The sequence below is a fragment of the Heterobasidion irregulare genome, assembly GCF_000320585.1.
Source record: "Heterobasidion irregulare TC 32-1 unplaced genomic scaffold scaffold_04, whole genome shotgun sequence".
Classification (NCBI taxonomy): Eukaryota; Fungi; Basidiomycota; class Agaricomycetes; order Russulales; family Bondarzewiaceae; genus Heterobasidion; species Heterobasidion irregulare.
The window spans coordinates 1,447,972-1,464,493 of NW_009258200.1; the positions used below are offsets into that span (position 1 = coordinate 1,447,972).

At 53.5% G+C, this 16,522-nt stretch overlaps 6 protein-coding genes across 6 annotated transcripts; 3 read left to right on the top strand and 3 right to left on the bottom strand.

Annotated features, from left to right (window-relative positions):
- Nucleotides 1-236: 236 nt before the first annotated feature.
- Nucleotides 237-1,108, bottom strand: HETIRDRAFT_315471 (uncharacterized protein; the record flags this gene model as incomplete). The annotated part of the gene is made up of 3 exons (XM_009546910.1): nt 237-374; nt 430-768; nt 836-1,108. 3 exons carry the CDS (start codon nt 1,106-1,108, stop codon nt 237-239), a joined length of 750 nt encoding a protein of 249 aa, XP_009545205.1.
- A 273-nt stretch (nt 1,109-1,381) lies between these two features.
- HETIRDRAFT_416935 (uncharacterized protein) lies at nt 1,382-2,283 on the top strand (the record flags this gene model as incomplete). The annotated part of the gene is made up of 5 exons (XM_009546911.1): nt 1,382-1,590; nt 1,642-1,835; nt 1,891-2,042; nt 2,126-2,181; nt 2,277-2,283. 5 exons carry the CDS (start codon nt 1,382-1,384, stop codon nt 2,281-2,283), a joined length of 618 nt encoding a protein of 205 aa, XP_009545206.1.
- A 30-nt stretch (nt 2,284-2,313) lies between these two features.
- HETIRDRAFT_433675 (uncharacterized protein) lies at nt 2,314-8,316 on the bottom strand (the record flags this gene model as incomplete). The annotated part of the gene is made up of 8 exons (XM_009546912.1): nt 2,314-3,102; nt 3,165-3,256; nt 3,308-3,441; nt 3,497-3,713; nt 3,775-7,484; nt 7,537-7,971; nt 8,030-8,183; nt 8,236-8,316. 8 exons carry the CDS (start codon nt 8,314-8,316, stop codon nt 2,454-2,456), a joined length of 5,472 nt encoding a protein of 1,823 aa, XP_009545207.1. The 3' UTR covers nt 2,314-2,453.
- Nucleotides 8,317-8,605: 289 nt separating this feature from the next.
- HETIRDRAFT_314873 (uncharacterized protein) lies at nt 8,606-9,977 on the top strand (the record flags this gene model as incomplete). The annotated part of the gene is made up of 7 exons (XM_009546913.1): nt 8,606-8,759; nt 8,814-8,877; nt 8,938-8,987; nt 9,043-9,079; nt 9,139-9,316; nt 9,387-9,629; nt 9,693-9,977. The coding sequence occupies 7 exons, from the start codon at nt 8,606-8,608 to the stop codon at nt 9,975-9,977; spliced, it is 1,011 nt and encodes a 336-aa protein (XP_009545208.1).
- Nucleotides 9,978-10,496: 519 nt separating this feature from the next.
- HETIRDRAFT_450624 (uncharacterized protein) lies at nt 10,497-11,826 on the top strand (the record flags this gene model as incomplete). Its single annotated transcript, XM_009546914.1, has 5 exons — nt 10,497-10,521; nt 10,574-10,874; nt 10,993-11,228; nt 11,296-11,391; nt 11,453-11,826. The coding sequence occupies 5 exons, from the start codon at nt 10,497-10,499 to the stop codon at nt 11,824-11,826; spliced, it is 1,032 nt and encodes a 343-aa protein (XP_009545209.1).
- Nucleotides 11,827-12,948: 1,122 nt separating this feature from the next.
- Nucleotides 12,949-16,362, bottom strand: HETIRDRAFT_426384 (uncharacterized protein; the record flags this gene model as incomplete). The annotated part of the gene is made up of 5 exons (XM_009546915.1): nt 12,949-13,880; nt 13,939-14,536; nt 14,590-15,279; nt 15,344-15,974; nt 16,076-16,362. The coding sequence occupies 5 exons, from the start codon at nt 16,360-16,362 to the stop codon at nt 12,949-12,951; spliced, it is 3,138 nt and encodes a 1,045-aa protein (XP_009545210.1).
- Between the last annotated feature and the right edge of the window lie 160 nt (nt 16,363-16,522).

A 16,522-nucleotide genomic window follows, 5' to 3' on the forward strand; every position in this document is an offset into this window, starting at 1 on the left:
AAGCATGATGCAGTCCCGCTAGAGGGTTAGGGTGATCCGGTGTTAGTCAGCACTAGTCTGTAGCCCCGAATCGAAAACCGATATCTCAGTCGGATTTGCAACTTTCTGACGAATGACACAAGATTTATGTGTTAACCAATACACTGGAAACGACACAACATTGGGTATAGACAATAAGTTAGAATGTGACCTGGGCTTCAGCAGTAAGATGGTCCCGCCAGCATTCGCACCACGCTTCACAAAATCTTGCGTACAAGCCCCCCGCCGAGTGCCATACCTAGGTTGCGATGAGGGTGCATCAGTATATATTGGAAGATGTGAGAAAGAGATTTACCTGCTCCCGCGCCCAAGCCAGCGGCAGCGGAGTGTGCCATCTGTACGAAAAGCAGGTCAGCCATATGTTCGCGACTGCTATGCTGGCGGACTTACTGTGTTCTTGAGCGCGCCGTATTTGGCCTTTTTTTCTTCTTGTCCCGCCGCTTGTTGCAGACCAATTGAGTTCGTCGAGCCGTTAGGCGGAGGAGGCTGGTCGATCCCGTGGTGCGCGGCCATGAAAGGCTTATATACAGGCTTCTCAAATGCATGGTTAGCGCCAACGGCAGACTGCACGTTATATGGCGGCGCGGGGGAGTTTACGGCGATTTTTTCGACGTGGTTAGAGGGAAATAATCCCTCCTTGCCGTTCACCCTTCCAGTCCACCAATCTGCGTTGGTCTCAGAAACAATTTCTATAATGTCCCCTTCAGAAAACGAGAGATCACTCGGGTCCTAACGACGCCATTAACGATCAGATACCGATCACGACAGTGTTTTGCTAATATTGATGAACACACACCTGTCCACCTTGGTTATACGCCCACAACGCGCGCGCTTGATTGGCGCGCGCAGGGGTCGATGGGACGCTACGTTTTCGCACAGAAAACGAAGACAATATACCTCGCGGAGATGCTGCCCCCCCGTGAACACTAGATGGCAGCCTAGAAATAATGTTCGAGGCGTCTGCAGACGAGATATAGTTCTGGGAGACAAGGAAATCTACATTCTGCTGCATCTGAGCAACAACGTGGTATAGAAGTGCTGCAGCTTGAGGGTCTGTAGGCGTGGCCATGGGTGATGATAAGGAGGTTGAACGAGGAACACAGCAGACTCATTGTGAGTGTTTATATATCTGCACTCCCAAACTCCCACCGGTTCCCATCATGAGGCCGAACAGCGTCTATATGACTCGTGCAACCCAAGTTGCGATCAGCTTGTCAAGGCACCCGCCGCGCGTCCATAATTGGAGACAAAGACGTGTGTATATAATGCATCACGTGTGTCTCGCGTAGATATGTGGCCAGTTCTCCGTTTCTGCTCTGCAAGCTCTGCCGTGCGATCTAAAATGCCTCCCATTACTCTGATCTCCTCTTTGCCTCCTTATATCTCACCGGAGGAGCATGCACAGATCACTGTATCTACGCCCGCATCGTTTAGTGACATACCGTCGGTTCTGCGCCACAAAGAGGAGAATGTATCCGCTATTCTCACTCCCCCTGTTGAAGACTTTTCTGCTGAGGACGGGGCCCAGGGGACGTTGTATGTTATAGACAGGTACATCGTCATGTAGTATCCATTCTTCGAACTCACCAACTTGCCTCCCAGCGCGCTTGTATTTCTATCTTCGACTGGTCGAGGCTTCCAAGTCGAATACCCTTTCATAACTATCCACGCTCTCTCTCTTGACGAAACAAGGCGCTCAGTCTATTGCCAACTTGATGACCCTTCAGTCCCTGAACTAAATGATGGGATCCCTAACTTGCGCGAGCTTTTTATTAAAACCCAAAACCCTTCATCTCGTATGTTCTCATTGATTTCTTCTTTCCAATTCTTACTCACATCTCTCCTTACCAGTTGAAGCAATATATGAGTCACTATCATACTGTGTATCTCTTCATCCCAGCGTTTTGGATGAGGAAGACGATCGGGACGACGCTTTCATCGATTCGAATAGCTTTGAAACGTTCACTGGGGACGAAGACGAGGAGTTGAGCGAAGTGGGCAGGGTGCGCAGCGATTTCATTAATAATAGCCGTTATGCGCCGTACTAGACCTATGCACCCGTTTGATTCCTTCATTTCCCATGCAGGCTGCTCTTGCACATCTCGAGTCGATCATAGACTATCCGAATGAGCACACAAACGAGTCAGGCGTCGGAGCCGAACCCAACGGCATCAACGGGAAGTTGCACGAGCAGGAAGATGGTCAATTCTCTGATGGAGAAGAATCAGCTGGAACAGAGAATGACGAGAAAACTGCGAGTTGACACTCTGACATGCAACCTCAGGACAATAAGTAGTCATTGTCAACCACAAGGATACATAACGATTTACACGTATCACAACCACAAATCATGACCAACATGGCAAATGTACACAATGTATGAAGACGTGAACAACGTTAAGCGTATACAACTGTTACCGTAAATGATTTCTAACGTCCATAGGCAAAATTGTCATCGGCTTGACACCAGGTAATGGCCCCCAATCAAACGCAGGAGGGACAGCTGATGTTCCTACACCTCCGGACTTCGCAGGAATCTGGGGATGCTCATGATGGTGTCGACTTTTCCAGTTCGTTCGATTCCTTGACGAACCAGACGATAAAGACGCGTGTGGGTCGATTGAGAATGGGGGAAATTCCGTTGGGAGTGAAAGCGCAGGCAGAGGTTTCTCAAAATCGCTGAGGCTGAATGACGCATCAAAGTCTTTCGTCCCAGTTGTCTTCTTCGGAGTCTCGAAGCTCCGCGGAGCAGGTGGCGCGCTGGCCGCCGTGACATTCAACAAGGGCTCCTTCCGGACTCTAAGCAGAGCCTCTTTGAGCCTATGCGCTGAGCGCTCCGCATTGAGAGCTGCTGCCGTTGAAGATGCGACGTGTGGCGTTACATTCAAAGGGCGTCTCGAAACATCATCCGGCAAGCGATTGTCGCGGATGGGTGATCCAAGGTTCCCCTGGAGATCCAACTGTGCGATCCTAGCAGCAAGATTGTTGACATCAGAAGTCTGTTGTTCAACAGTGATATCAATGTTTCGGAACGTCCTGTTGATGGTGTCCAAGGAAGGTGGACTGATGCCCCATGTGGATGTTCAGTATGGAGGATTGAGATCAACATAGAGAGATGGACTGACTTGATTCCTGGCTTCCCTGTTCTAAGCTGGTTGAGCCTTCTTTTCGACGATTGCAAGTGACCTTCCAGCTTCTCAATCAATTCTTTCATGGCCTATGAGTAAATTTAGATCTCCATCAAAAGCCTGAAACCCAAACAACATACCCGGATGTCGCGTCTTAATTGAGTCTGAGACTCCACATACTCTGGACCAAGAGATCTGGTCTTTAGCATCTTGGTAAATTCGACATCCGACTTCGCCTTGTCGAACCGAATAATCTCCTCCTTCCTCGTTTTCGCTAAAGAGGCCAAAGGTGAACAATTCGCTGACAAGCAAATAATTAAGAGCCGAACCTTTCAACATATTACTCTGCACTTCTCGGATTGAAGTTTTCAACGATTCCCTCATATTTTCCAATTCGGTAATCTCTTTCATCGTAGCTTTCAACGATTTCCCAAGCATAGAGACATCATCGAAAGTAACGCTGGCACCTTTACCAGACGAAGGAGCAGATTTCAGCTGGTTAAGCTCCTCCCTCTTTTTGCTTGCCTCTTGCGCAAGAAGGCGTAGCTACATGATGCGTCGCATTTCAGCAATCATTCTCGTGCAGTGACGAAATCAATCCACCCACACTTTCCAATTCCTTGGCTAACCCAGCAACCAGATAAGCGCACTCCTTCTGAATCCCTTCTTCAAGGGTTTCTTCAGCTTTTGGCGGCTGTGGAGGCACGATTTTCTGTGCTGTTGGGAGCGCCTGACCAAACAGAGGAGCAGGGGCTCCCAAAGGCTTTGACGCAGGCGCTACCGCCGGCTGCCCGAATGGGCTCCCGCTGGGAAGGACAGGCGGCCCCATCAGACTGGGTCCATAAGGCTTGATCGGAGGTGGGAATCCTGCAGGAAGTGGGGCATTGGCAGCCGCTGAGCTCGTGGCTACTGGTTGAACAGGCTTTGCAAATCCAAACGAAGACAAGAGCGGTGGTGTCTTGGGGCGCGGCGATTTCTTTTCGGACGACGAGCTTCCTACAGGTAATTCTACGATGGATGGTGAGCTAAGTTGCTGACCAAAAGAAGAAGGCTTCGACTCAGACGCGGCCCATTGACCAAACGGTATTTTTGGCGAAGCTGGCCTCGGTTTCGCGGAACCAACAGACTCACGTTTGCCTTCCTCATCATGGTTCACTCCTGAGAGCGGAGTGCTCGCCAATGGCGAGCTGCGGAGAGGCCGTGTGCTAGGTCGCCCAATCCCGATGTTCAATGAGGTCAACGACGGTATCTGTGATGGGGGTGGTACAATCGGGGATGGCTGAGCAATGATAGGTGGTGGGAAAAGCGTTTCTGGAGGGTCCCTGATAGGTGAGCCAGGTGGGGTAGTACTTTGGGCTCGGTCGAGCTTAGGAGTGCTTGGCTCAAGTTTGATGAATGGCGTCTGCGGCTTGGGTGTAGTAGAAGGAGATCTAGATGGCGGCAAAGCCACCTTGGTGGGAGTCAATGGACTGGCTTGGGTCGCGTCCTTATCCGCCTCCTCGGCCTCCTCTTCAACTTCCGTGATTCGTCCCAGCTCCTCAGCACCCGAGTCGTCTTCTTCATCACCTTCATATTGTCCCTCCGACTGCTCTGGGCTAGACAAGAAACCATCGATCCCATCGTCTACGCGCTCAAGCTCGCCTTCTTCGGAGTCAGGCGAGGGTGGTTCTCGGATCGTATCCGCATCCGCATCGCCGTCACCCTCGAGGTCCTTAAGGGCATCAACCTCCACGAATGACGACGACAGAGAGGAGAGACTCTCAGATAGATAAAGGGAAGATTCGTCTGCCGAGATCTTGACGCGCGGATTAGTTGCTTTGCTCTTGACCTCATCGGTAGATTTTCCCTTGCTCGCCTTCTCCGCATCATTTTCCGCAGGCTCAACCGAGCTCTCCTTGGATTTTCCTTTTTGCTGCGCCAACAACGAAGGTGGGGGCGTCTTGGCAGGCGTTGTGCTCGTCGATTCCTCCACCGATTTGACAGGAGTTTGGGGCGTCGAACTGAGCGCCAAAACGGGGGCCTTCCCCTTGCCCTTGCCCTTCCCGTCTTCGTCTTCTCCTTCTCGTAACATGTCACTGAACGATTTCTGCGGACCCGCGAACTGATTGAACGCGCTTTGTTGCCCACTGAAGGCGCTGAACGCCGAAGTTGACGGCGATGCCTTGGGCGTCGTTGTCGCCGGAGGAGTAGAAGATTGTCCGAACGCAGATTGATGCACTCCAAACGCAGAGGTCTGCCCAAGCGCGCTCCCCGAAGTGCTTAGCGTCGGCTGTGCAGGAGTGCTGAACGCCGACATGCGTTGCGCGAAATCTGCCCCTCCGCTCACGGGCTTGGGATTGGCAAAAGGAGAGTCCTTGTTGAAAACTCCAAAGGTGCCACCGAAACTTGACATGTTGCCGAATGGAGCGGGGACGGCCTGAAGATTGGCAAAAGCCCCAGCGAGAGGTGGTGTGGTCGGCGTCGTGCTGGTCGCTGACGTGACAGGGGGCGCACTCGCAGCTGGAGTAGCGGGGACGGTGGGACGAGTAAGGGTAGGACCTTCGAGCGCGATGACCGGCGGTGGCGTGTTTGACAATGCTGTCGTCGATGGCGCCGGCTGCGCCGGCACTGATGGAGGTGTCGAGGAAGTGGCCTGTGGAATCACAGCAGGCGCCTGTTGCCCGAAGACTGTCGAGCCTCCACTACCACCGAAAGCACTGAACCCACCAGTAGGCTTGTCGGCTGCCGCGGTCTTCCACACTGGTACAGTAGGCGTCGCATTCTGCGCAACCGCCGCAAACGCTAACTGTCCGCCTGCATAATTCCCGAACGCGCCCCCACTCCCGCTCCCAAATGCCGACGACGAAGTGGCGGACATCGGCGAAGCCTGAGGCGTCGTCGACATCGGTGAGCTAGCGAACCCAGTCTGTCCAAATGCCGGCTTCCCGAACGCGGGCTGCCCAAATACAGACCTTGTTGTCAGGGAGCCGAAACCTGTCTGTCCAAAAGCCGAAGAGGCCTTCAGGGGTTCCACAGAGACCTGAGGCTTGCTTGGAGCCAGGGGTTGCACGTAGTTTGAGAATGCACCGAACCCAGCAGACGGTTTGATGTAGTTCGCAAATGCGGACGCTGGTTGGCTAGGCACAGGTGCTGACTGAGAAGTGACGCCAAACAGACCTGTAGTGCCAAATCCAGCCTTTGGTGCAGTATCGTTCGAACTTGCACCCAATGATAGTCCTCCGAAATCCGGACCCGCGTCAGTAGACATCGAATCTGTAGATTCTGAGACCATAGGCTGCGCCGGCGTGGTAGGTGCGGAAGAAAACGTCGAAGTTGTATCAAAGCCGGAGGGACCCACGTTCGCAAATGCTCTGTATTCGCCCGTGTTGTTCTGGCCAAAGGCTGTGTTTGATTGTCCAAACGCGGAACCGGGTGACTGTCCGAATGCAGATCCTGAGGCTGGTCCAAAAGCCGAGGGTTGTGCAAACGCAGGTTGACCGAACGCCGACGCAGGCTGGACGCCGAAGCCTGATGACTGTCCAAATGCAGATGGCACTGGCTGACCAAACGCACTCACAGTTTGAGCGGGTTGGACGGGCTGAACAGGTTGGACAGGTTGTGCAGATTGCTGTGAGACAGCAGAGGGTGTAGCAGTTGAATCTGTAGTCATACCAGGATAGGAGATGCCTTGCGTATTGATTAGATACCAAGCTATCACTGTTCCATCGCTTGCATATGCAAACATGATAGGCGGCGGAGGCACCTCAAGGTTCTCACCAGAGGGCATAGTATGATTGTATCGCTGCTGATTCTTGAGGTCCAGTTCCAACCCGACCATCGTCGTCTCCGACGCCTCCTCGCCTAGAGGCATACTCGGCGTGGCAACATCATCCAAGGTAAGTCTCTGCCATTTGTCCTCAGTCGCCGATTTGGCGACGGAGACAATGACGCCGATGTCGGCAGTCGTGGTATCACCGACTATAAGCATAATCTTAGCGGGACCCCAGTTTCTGAGGACCACGGTGAATGCCCCGGGCGGTCGAAGACCAGATGAGAAGAATGAAATGGGGACAGCAACATCCGAAGCACTGTTACGCTTGCCGTCGTACGATATGATGAAGTGCGCCTGGTCGGTCTCCTCGGTGAGTGGCAAAGGCGCATAGATGGTGTAGAACGTGGGGTTGGCTAACCACGTCGTGTGGATGGCGCTCTGGTTTCGAGCAGAGAGAGGTTTGGGGATGAACATTTTAGGTTGATTTACTTCCGTCGGGCTGAACGTCATGATATCACCGCTTTGCATGCCAATTGCAATCTGCTTTCCTTTCGGCGACCACGATACTGAACAGGATATCAGTAAAAATCCGATTACATAGATCTAGAATCAGCGCACTGCTCATAGGTAGTGTTTGGGGTGTACCGCCACTTCGCCACCCTGCAACGGATTGTAAGGCGGTTACATCGAGGATCTCGACGAGTTGCGTGTTGAGGTTGCCATCCGGTTCCCGAAGAACAGCGACGAGGTCAGGTAGGTCTCCTGGATTTGGATAAATGTGGCGCGCTGATGTAGAGGTCGTAGCAGGAAAGGTATGTATCGGGGTAATATTTTCTGTCCCAGCTGAACAGATAGCATTGGCATCATAAACAACGATGGCTCCTTCAGCTAGGCCCACCAGCAGCTTGCTTTCGTTAGACGCGAAGACCAAGTAGTTCGGATTTACTCCCTGTGGCAGCGGCACAGTCCTGCTCACAGCGATGGGTTCGTCATTCTTACCATCTGCTGATAGAAGACGAGCGCGGAGGTCAGATACGGTGGATGCTATGAGACCTGCGGGAGCCAATGTGGTCAAAACACAAAACGCGGCATTCGATGTGAAGGTAAGCACTTAGCCCTGTGGATGAGCTTCGTTTGATCGCTACAAACCATCCTCGACCACTCGCCACAGTGAGCAGCTGCGCCTTACTGGGGAAACGAGTGAGGTCGAGAGGCTCTGAGAGTCTCACACGGGCGCGGTTGTTGAGCATCCGTATTGACAGAAACTGAGCGAACCGAAGTTGTGATTAGAGATATCAACAGCGACCGTCAACTCACCTCTGACGAGACATCTTCCGCGTCCGACGCAACTCGCTGAACCTGAGACGGAGGTTGCACAGCCAATTGACCGACGTTCATATTGTTATATAGAGGCCAGTGTGGCCCAGTCGCTCAGAGATTTTTTATGCCTTCAGGAAAGTATAATGTTGCAGCTTGCAACAAGGAGCTTATGAATGAGGTATCGTGAGGCAGCGAGTCAAGCTGAGAGGTGAGGAGGAGGCTGAGCAGCAGGTCGCGGCTTGACGCGCTACCACGTGCGCTAATTTCCTAATAATTGTTTTCTCCAGTTCCGTCGCTCTGCCATCCGCGTCCGCTTTTGTTAAGCCATCATAGCACGGGACCCCTCTGTGTTAGAGACACAATATCAATGCCTTCTGACCTGAAACCAGCACCCATTCCCATCACCGTGTTCACAGGCTTTCTCGGCGCAGGAAAAACATCCATCATCCTTTCACTCCTCCCTCAGCTGCCCTCTACCTATCGCACCGTACTTCTGAAGAATGAGTTTGGAGACATCGAAGGTATTTTGATCATATTCGTATTCATTTAGAAGTGACATCATGACGATGTCCTAGTTGACAGTCAGCTGGCGAAGCAGAGTAGTCTGGCGGCAGTCAGTGAGATCTTGAATGGGTGCATGTGAGTGGGGCACGCTCATATTTGGCGAATCCCACGTTCCTGACACCAGTGGAAGAGCAGGTGCTGTGTGCTCGTTGGTCAAATGAAGACCGCTCTCCTCGAAATTCTCGGTATGTATTATGCATGATTCTTCATCATCGACGGTGTCGTCTGATGCGTACTCAGAGAAACATAGCCCTGATCGCATAATCATCGAATGCTCGTACGTCCATTTCCTCTAAGATCCTGTATTCAAATTCACGATGGTGTCTAATTGGTTAGTGGTTCCGCGTTCCCCGCAACCCTTGCGTTTCAGATCCGAGAGCTCGAGCGCGAGACGAATCGAGCACTTGCTCTAGATGCAATTGTCACGGTTGTAGACGCAGAGAACTTCACAGGCTACGAAGACACGAGCATGACCGCTCGTATGCAAGCACAATATACAGATGTCATTCTCATTGTGAGCTCTCAACGCCTGACGTTGCCTTTCCCCACATTTAACTAACTTTATGCTGGAATCATGCACTCAGAACAAGTGGGAACATGTATCTGAACGTGCATTAGATGACGTCTTAGAACATCTCAATACCCTTAACGATCTTACACCCAAAATCAAATGTCAAGGTCGAACAGGCGTCGACCCATCGCTTATCTTTGGCCTGGACTCCAAGCTATTCCTTGACGGAACCAAGGACACTGCCAACGTCGTTACAGATTCATCACATCATGATGAAGTAGAAACTGCTACCATCTGGCGAGGAGCGAAGAATCCCGTGAACGGCCATGTGCATTCCGATGCATGCAACCACGCAGATCGTGACAAAGTTGAATCCGAGCCAGATCACCCTGGTGATTCAAGACTTATCGACGAGGAGAAGCTAGAAGAAGGCCTTTCTCGTCTGTCTAAAGAGACCGTGTATCGCGTCAAGGGTTTCGTACGCGTACCAGCAGGATACCGCATCCTCAATTGGGCGTTTGGGCGATACGAGCTGCATGCTCTGTCTGGGGAATATGGCGGAGATCCAGGGGACGTGGTGAGACTTACCATGATGGGTGAACGAGGTGAGGTCCGCAGAGCGGCGCGAAAGCTTGCAGAGGCCCTCGAAGCCAATGTCGCATGATAAGTAAGTAATAGACGCGATAGAGCTTTGAATTGTATTTTAACATATGATTATTGTGATTCGAGCACTTCCACTTGCTTCCAATATCTAGAGCGCGTTGTCTTACGACAGCTCGCCGCCCAGAATAGTCTTCCGCTATACTTAATGCCAGGGAACACCGTGCGAAGTTCGTTGAGTGGTTACCTTTCCCTCGGCAAAGGCCTAATATGGCTCTGCCCAAGGGTTGTCACTGCTATTGCAGGTCCTATGCATTCGCGTTACAGCCCGCAATAATGTCTCTGCATCTCGTTTGACCAGGGTGGCAGTTTGAGTCTTTTACACCTTCCGCATCGTCGAGAGAATCTGTTGGTCCGAGGACTTGGCGGGCAGGGCTCGACACTTCTTTGGGATTAAGTAAGCACGTGATCGAATGGAAACAGAATCACATGGCAGTATGTTTTGCGATCTTCATTAACGTCGTCGACGCCGTTGTCCCCTTGTTGATGTTCTTGCGCAATCTCCCCCCGTTCCTCTCAACCAATGTTTAGATACGTCCTTTCATCAGGTATGTTTCCCACCGTCGCGCCAGCCCTATAGCATCTCAAAGCATCGCACAGCGTCCGACTACTTCTATCTGCCCATTGACGACGAGCAGGTTGAGGAGGAGCCGCTTCCGCCGCACTCGAAGCACATTCAATGGGATGAGGATCAGGACTCATCCCGCTCCAGCTCCCGCTCGTCGAGTTCTTCACACGCGAAACCATCCAAACAACGGCAGCGCCAGCGACGTGCTGCCATCGCCGAAATCCTTGCCCAAAATGACCTGTACAAGATTTTAGGCGTGCAGCGCGGCCAAAATCTGGACAAGATGGAGCTCAGACGAGCATACATCGCGCGCAGCAAAGCCTGTCACCCTGAGTATGTTTTTTTCCATCTTCTATCTCTATCTCTCAGGGTCCACATGTTGTGGAGCCCGTGTCTATATTTCCTCACTTGGTGCCGGCATGTGTTTCTCACCTCTCGGCATTTTACGCAGTAAGTTCCCAGACAACCCCGAGGCAACGCTCGCCTTCCAGAAGGTCTCCGTCGCCTATGACGTCTTGTCCAGCCCAGCCTCGAAGCGCCTCTATGACTCGCACCCCGGCGCGCAAGAGTTTTCAAGCATGGGCTCGAGTTCTAGCATGCGTGCCGAAGAGACCTTGAGGAGTGTCGTCATCGGCGTGTTCAATGACTTTCTGGACGGCGATATGGAGCTGGTACACACTCTGCTGCGTGAGTATTTTTGGATGGTATTCCGGCAAGGAACGATACCTGATACATCATATTTCCTACCCGATAGGTGCGATGAACGATATCAATCCATCGCTACGACTCGGAGAAGAAGGCATCGAGTCTGTTCTTCTCACGCTCCAAGCCATCCGCGAACGAGCCCTGAGTGCGCCCTTTCGTTATTGTGCTTTCTCCCTCGCTGACGACTGACGATCTTATCGCGGCAGCTTGCCGGGTGTTCACACACACCCTCCTCGGGACGCTCTCCCATCTTCTCGAAACCCACGCATCCCTGTCCCGGCTATCATATCTATCCATCCGCCCCCGTGCGCGCTTGACTCTGCGTCTCGTCCGCATCATTCTCGGTCTCCCCCTTGCTCTTGAAGACGCCGTGGACCGACATCGCCGCGCTCGCTCTCGTAGTCGTGCAAGAAGGCGCCGGTGGCACGAACACGAAGATAACGGGCCCAGCGGAATAAGGGGCGCGAACGAGGAAGAGCAGCGAGACTACAAGAGTGCTCAGATGCTTCCTCGACGCATGCTGGTGCTCATCGAAGGACTCGTCGTGGTCCTGGAGCGGATGGAGACGGCACTGCAATAACGTTTATCCAGTGCCTCGTCCCTTTTTCTGCATCTCTCTCATTTGTTCCGTTTTTTCTCGGATATATTATATGTCATGTCTCGGGTTGATCATATTTATCTGGTGTGCTTCCTCTTCGATGGTCGTTATTTCTTCCTCCTATCTATTCTACGTCCCAGCCTATCTCTCTACAGTCCCTCATACACGTCACGCTATCCCCCCTCCCCCCTTCCCCGTCGTTACTTCGCTATCCCATGCTATGCTCACATCCTAGACACCATAAACGTGAACTTACCGTGCTCAGTGCACATGTATATCAATATGTACTAGCAGTCCCAAACCTAACGTCTCTTCATGACTACCTCAGCGAGTCAGCTCGACCAAAACAAAACGACATGAAGGCTCCATCCAATTCGGGCGCCCTCCAGTATCGTGAGTTATAAATACATGCTCTGGCAAAAAAACAGCAGCCCCAGAGGTGTGAACAAGGGGCCTACAGCTAAAAGGTCGTGATCCGATTACTAGGGGCTGCTGCTACGTCCCAAATAAAACAGTACAGAAAAGTACAAGCCAAATCCGGTCTCGGGGAAGGACTAGACGGAAAGTAGCTAGCGGAATGAAGAAAAAGAGAGATATTCATAATCGTATAATCAGGCACTAAGCAGACACGAACGAACACGAACGTGATGAATCGGGAGGACCGGAGGAATGCCGACAAGCATAGGTGGAATGTACGACGCGAGGGTAGGCAGCCCCACCCGCATTAATGGAAGAAAAACGAAGTCGAAGAGAGTCAAAGGAGTTGACTACAGGGCTATGAGATAAACTGATGAGCGATACACAGCAAACGGTTCAAGACAAGAGGCTAGATCAAGAGCAAGAGGAACGGAAGCGCACAATATAACCAGCCCATAGTGTGAAAGAAATAATAAAACGATCAACTTTGTACAATTGAACGTCCATGACCATCACGGGCATAAAGGGACGCTTCACGCGCGTGCACTGTGCCAGCAACGCGAGGCGCCGAGGTAAAAGCCAGCCATCCAGAGCAGAACAAAGGGATGTTGATCGAAATGTCCGCTACTATAAAAGAGACGAACAGCAGCATCTCGTGGAGCAATCATCTGCCCGAAACAACTGGATTCATGCCGGAGGGCCCATCGCAAAGCCCTGCATCGTCCTTTGGTCGGGCATCCACATGTTAACCCCAACGCCCCCACTCACACCGACATCTTTCTCCTCCAGCATATAACTATCCTGATTAGAAGCCCCCCATTGTCCCCCCGTTTGCTGAGCCGCCGCGGCCGCCAACAGCTGTGTGTAGTCTCCGTTCGCGGTCGCTCCGGCAGCGGCCCCGGCTCCCCCATCTGCTCTCACACCAGGCCTGGTGCTGAGTGGACCGCCGTTGTTGGGTTGCTCCGGAGGCACGACGTTCGACTCTGGGTAGAACGGATAGAACAAACCCGGAGGCACCTCGGCGAGCTTCTGGTCTCCAGGCGCGGGCGTCGCGCCGCCCGTACTCAGGGTGCGAGTAGAACGAGGGCTACCATGAGCGCTGCCCATGTTCCCATTCAACGGAGTACCTGGACCATACGTGCTCCCGATGCCACCATACGGAGCGTGCGACATCGGAGGCGTGTGATGCACGCCCGAGCTCGGCCCGCCGTGTCCCCCGTGAGATCCTTGAGTGGCGCCGCTCCCATCCCTGCCGCCTCCCGCAACGCCCATGACTTCATTCTCCCAATCCAGCTCACTCAGCAGGACGGGGTGGCTCGCCGGGCCGACTTGGTGCAGGTTCACGTCGAGCACCTTCTCCGCCAGCTTTGCGATGAGAGGGTGCCCGCCGTTCAAATCCTTGCGTTCCCATCTCCAGCGGAATGAGGGCAGCATGTCGAGAGCCATCCAGACATCCTCGAGGGCGACTTGGCGAGATAAACTCTCGCAGCGTGACATGTGGCCATACAATATGACCATCGCTGCAATGTGCAGCGGAATGGGAGAGACAAAGAAGGCGATGTCGGGGAATCGGATGAGTTGATGGTGAACAACAATGATATTATGAGACACGAAGATGGCTGCGATAAATCATAGGTATGATCAGCACATATCACGTAAATTAAATGATTTGCTTACCGTCTACCAAGGCCTTGTGCCTTTGGGCATATGGCAGCTCCTTGCTGCTAAACAAAGCTCTCAGCAGCAAGATCCTGGAGATGCCGATCTTCAACAACGTCAAGCCTTGGTCTGCGGTGATGTCCTGAACCAGCTTGCATCTCTGCTCGAGCGGCCACTTCTCAGTTCCGCCAAAGAAGTCTTTGTAGCCCTCCGGCAGTTGCCTCCTGAGCTCGACCATCTGCTTCAAGATACGACTCGTGTGGCGCATGATGGCGTCAGCGGACTGGCGTTGTGGCGTGTACAGAGAATTGATGATGTCCGCTTGCAATTCGGCAATGGGATGGCTGAGCAAGAAGTGCTCGCTCAAGTCCGACCGACCGCTCTTCGGCGGCATGGGGCGCGGAGTGTTAGTATCGTAAGGCGCGATCGCCAAGGGCCGGCCGAGTAAGATAGAAGTTCCACGGTCGTGCATGAGCACAATGCCCCACAACCTGATACGCAGCTGGCATTCGGACTCGTCAAAGATGTTTTGCGTCGTCGGATCGTGGTTCAGGCCGAGCTCTATTCCAAGGCGAACCAGGCTTCCAACCAGACGCCAAAGCGTACGGCCTTGTCGCTATTAAGAAAGTCAGATATTGTAGATCCCGGATGAGATCACAAAACGCTGACCTCGGTATACAAGTACCACTGGAGGAGGATCAGCGCCTGGAGACTGCTGACAGTGACCCTCAACTCAGACTTCACGGCCAACGCGCGCGCGAAAAACTCTTCATGCTCTGGCCACTCAGGCGGCATCAGTTTTTTCACGTTCGGTGGGTTCGAGAAGCTGCCGCTCTTTGCGCTCGCTTTTGCCTCTTGGTCCAATCCACACGCGCGATGGTTAAGCTCGCTCAACGTACCCAACGCGAGCACAAGATAGACCGAACATATGAACCCAGGGTCATGCTGTACGGCCTCGCCCGCGTATAAATCCTCAAGTGAGCGCTCAAACTCGGGCCGGAGGAACACAGGCCGATGATGGTTGAGTCGTTCAAAGTAAACATCCAAAATCGTCCGCACCATGTCGCGGTCCTTCGGGAGCCAGACGGGAACCGAGTACTGGGTGGCCAGGGTGGCTGCGGATTGCGTCGGGCTCGTGGTGGCGGACGGGACCGGAGGAGCAGCAACACTGTTCCGTCGGACAGCGATGTGAACCCATTTAGCAGCATCACGCGGGAGCGCACTCTCTGTAATGTCACGATCGCGGCCGGATATTAGGGCGTTCGAGCCGACGGCGATGTCTTCCTTGTCCAAGGGCTGTGGCCCTAAATTCATATCCTGCACGATGGCCTGAGAGACCCCGAAGTTTTTGGCCAACGCCTGTGGGCAATAGATCACGATTAGCGGGTCGCAGACAGAAATTGTACGCTGGGCGCGGCTGTACCTGAGTGTTAGACATGTCATTAAATTGAGGGTCCTGTCCTTTGATGTCGCCCCCGCCCGACGAGGAGGGGCGGGGAGGCTGTGCAGGCGGGGCGTGCGGCACGTGCGGAAGTTGAGGAGGAGGCGGAGGAGGAACAAATGTGGGAACCATGTGTGGGTTGAATCCTGGAGGTGGATGCATGGCCATGTGGGGGTGGTGAGCATACGGTGAGCCAGGGGGCGGCCCGCCATAGTACCCTGGCATTGGGTGCGGATAGCCAGGAGGAAGCATGTGTTGAGGCGGAGGGGGGAAGGAGGGGGGGTAGCCCTTAGGGGGCGACGATCCTGCAGATGCGATTAGGCTTGATGGGACTGGATCGGAAGAGATAGAGAGTTTCTCACCTGGAGGGGCAAACTGGAATGCAGCAGACGCTGAAGCAGGCTGGGCCATGGGCATTTCGACGTCGATGCCCTCGCGGGCGCAGATGTCTTCCAAATTATTGATGTCGAAGTTTGGCATGTGGCGCTTCAAGAGAGCGTCGCATTGGGAGAGCTGGCGTTCGAGGCGCTCAGTGTATCCACGGGGGGTGAGCGTCTGCCTGTGTCTGTCCTCTTGATGGCAGGGGGTCCCTGCGGTCGCGCAGGCGGTGCATCTTGGATGCTTGGAGTCGCACTGTAGGAAAGCGGGAACGGAGGGCAGACAAGGTGAAATTAGCGAAGGGTCGGGAAGTTGCCGGCGGTGTCGCCCGTGGACCCGTCGGGACTTGCCTTGATTTTCTTGCTCCTGCAGCGTGCGCAGGCTTCATGAGATCGCCTGAGCCGTCGTGGCTCAGCGGGCGTGGAGGGCTCGTGGCCATTCGAGTCGGTCTTTTTGCGTTTCCTGGAAGGGGGGGCGGCTGATGGAGGGGCGGCAGGCTGGGGCTGAGGGTGATCAGGAGGCGGGGGCTGTGGCTGGGCTGCAGGATCCATCTGGAGCGCCGACTGGAGAGACGAGTGTGGTGCGATGTTGAGATCCTGGTGAGGGGGAAGGATGTGGGTCATGTTCAAGAAATAATACCTCGTCGGCGTCGTTCATGTCGCCCTGATCCTTTCTTTGTCCTCCGGCCCATCTCGGTCACACGGTCACACAAAGTCACCCGTGTGCCGAACGTCACCGAACGTCCCACTCCATCACATCTCAGTCCCCCAGCCGTGCACGTCC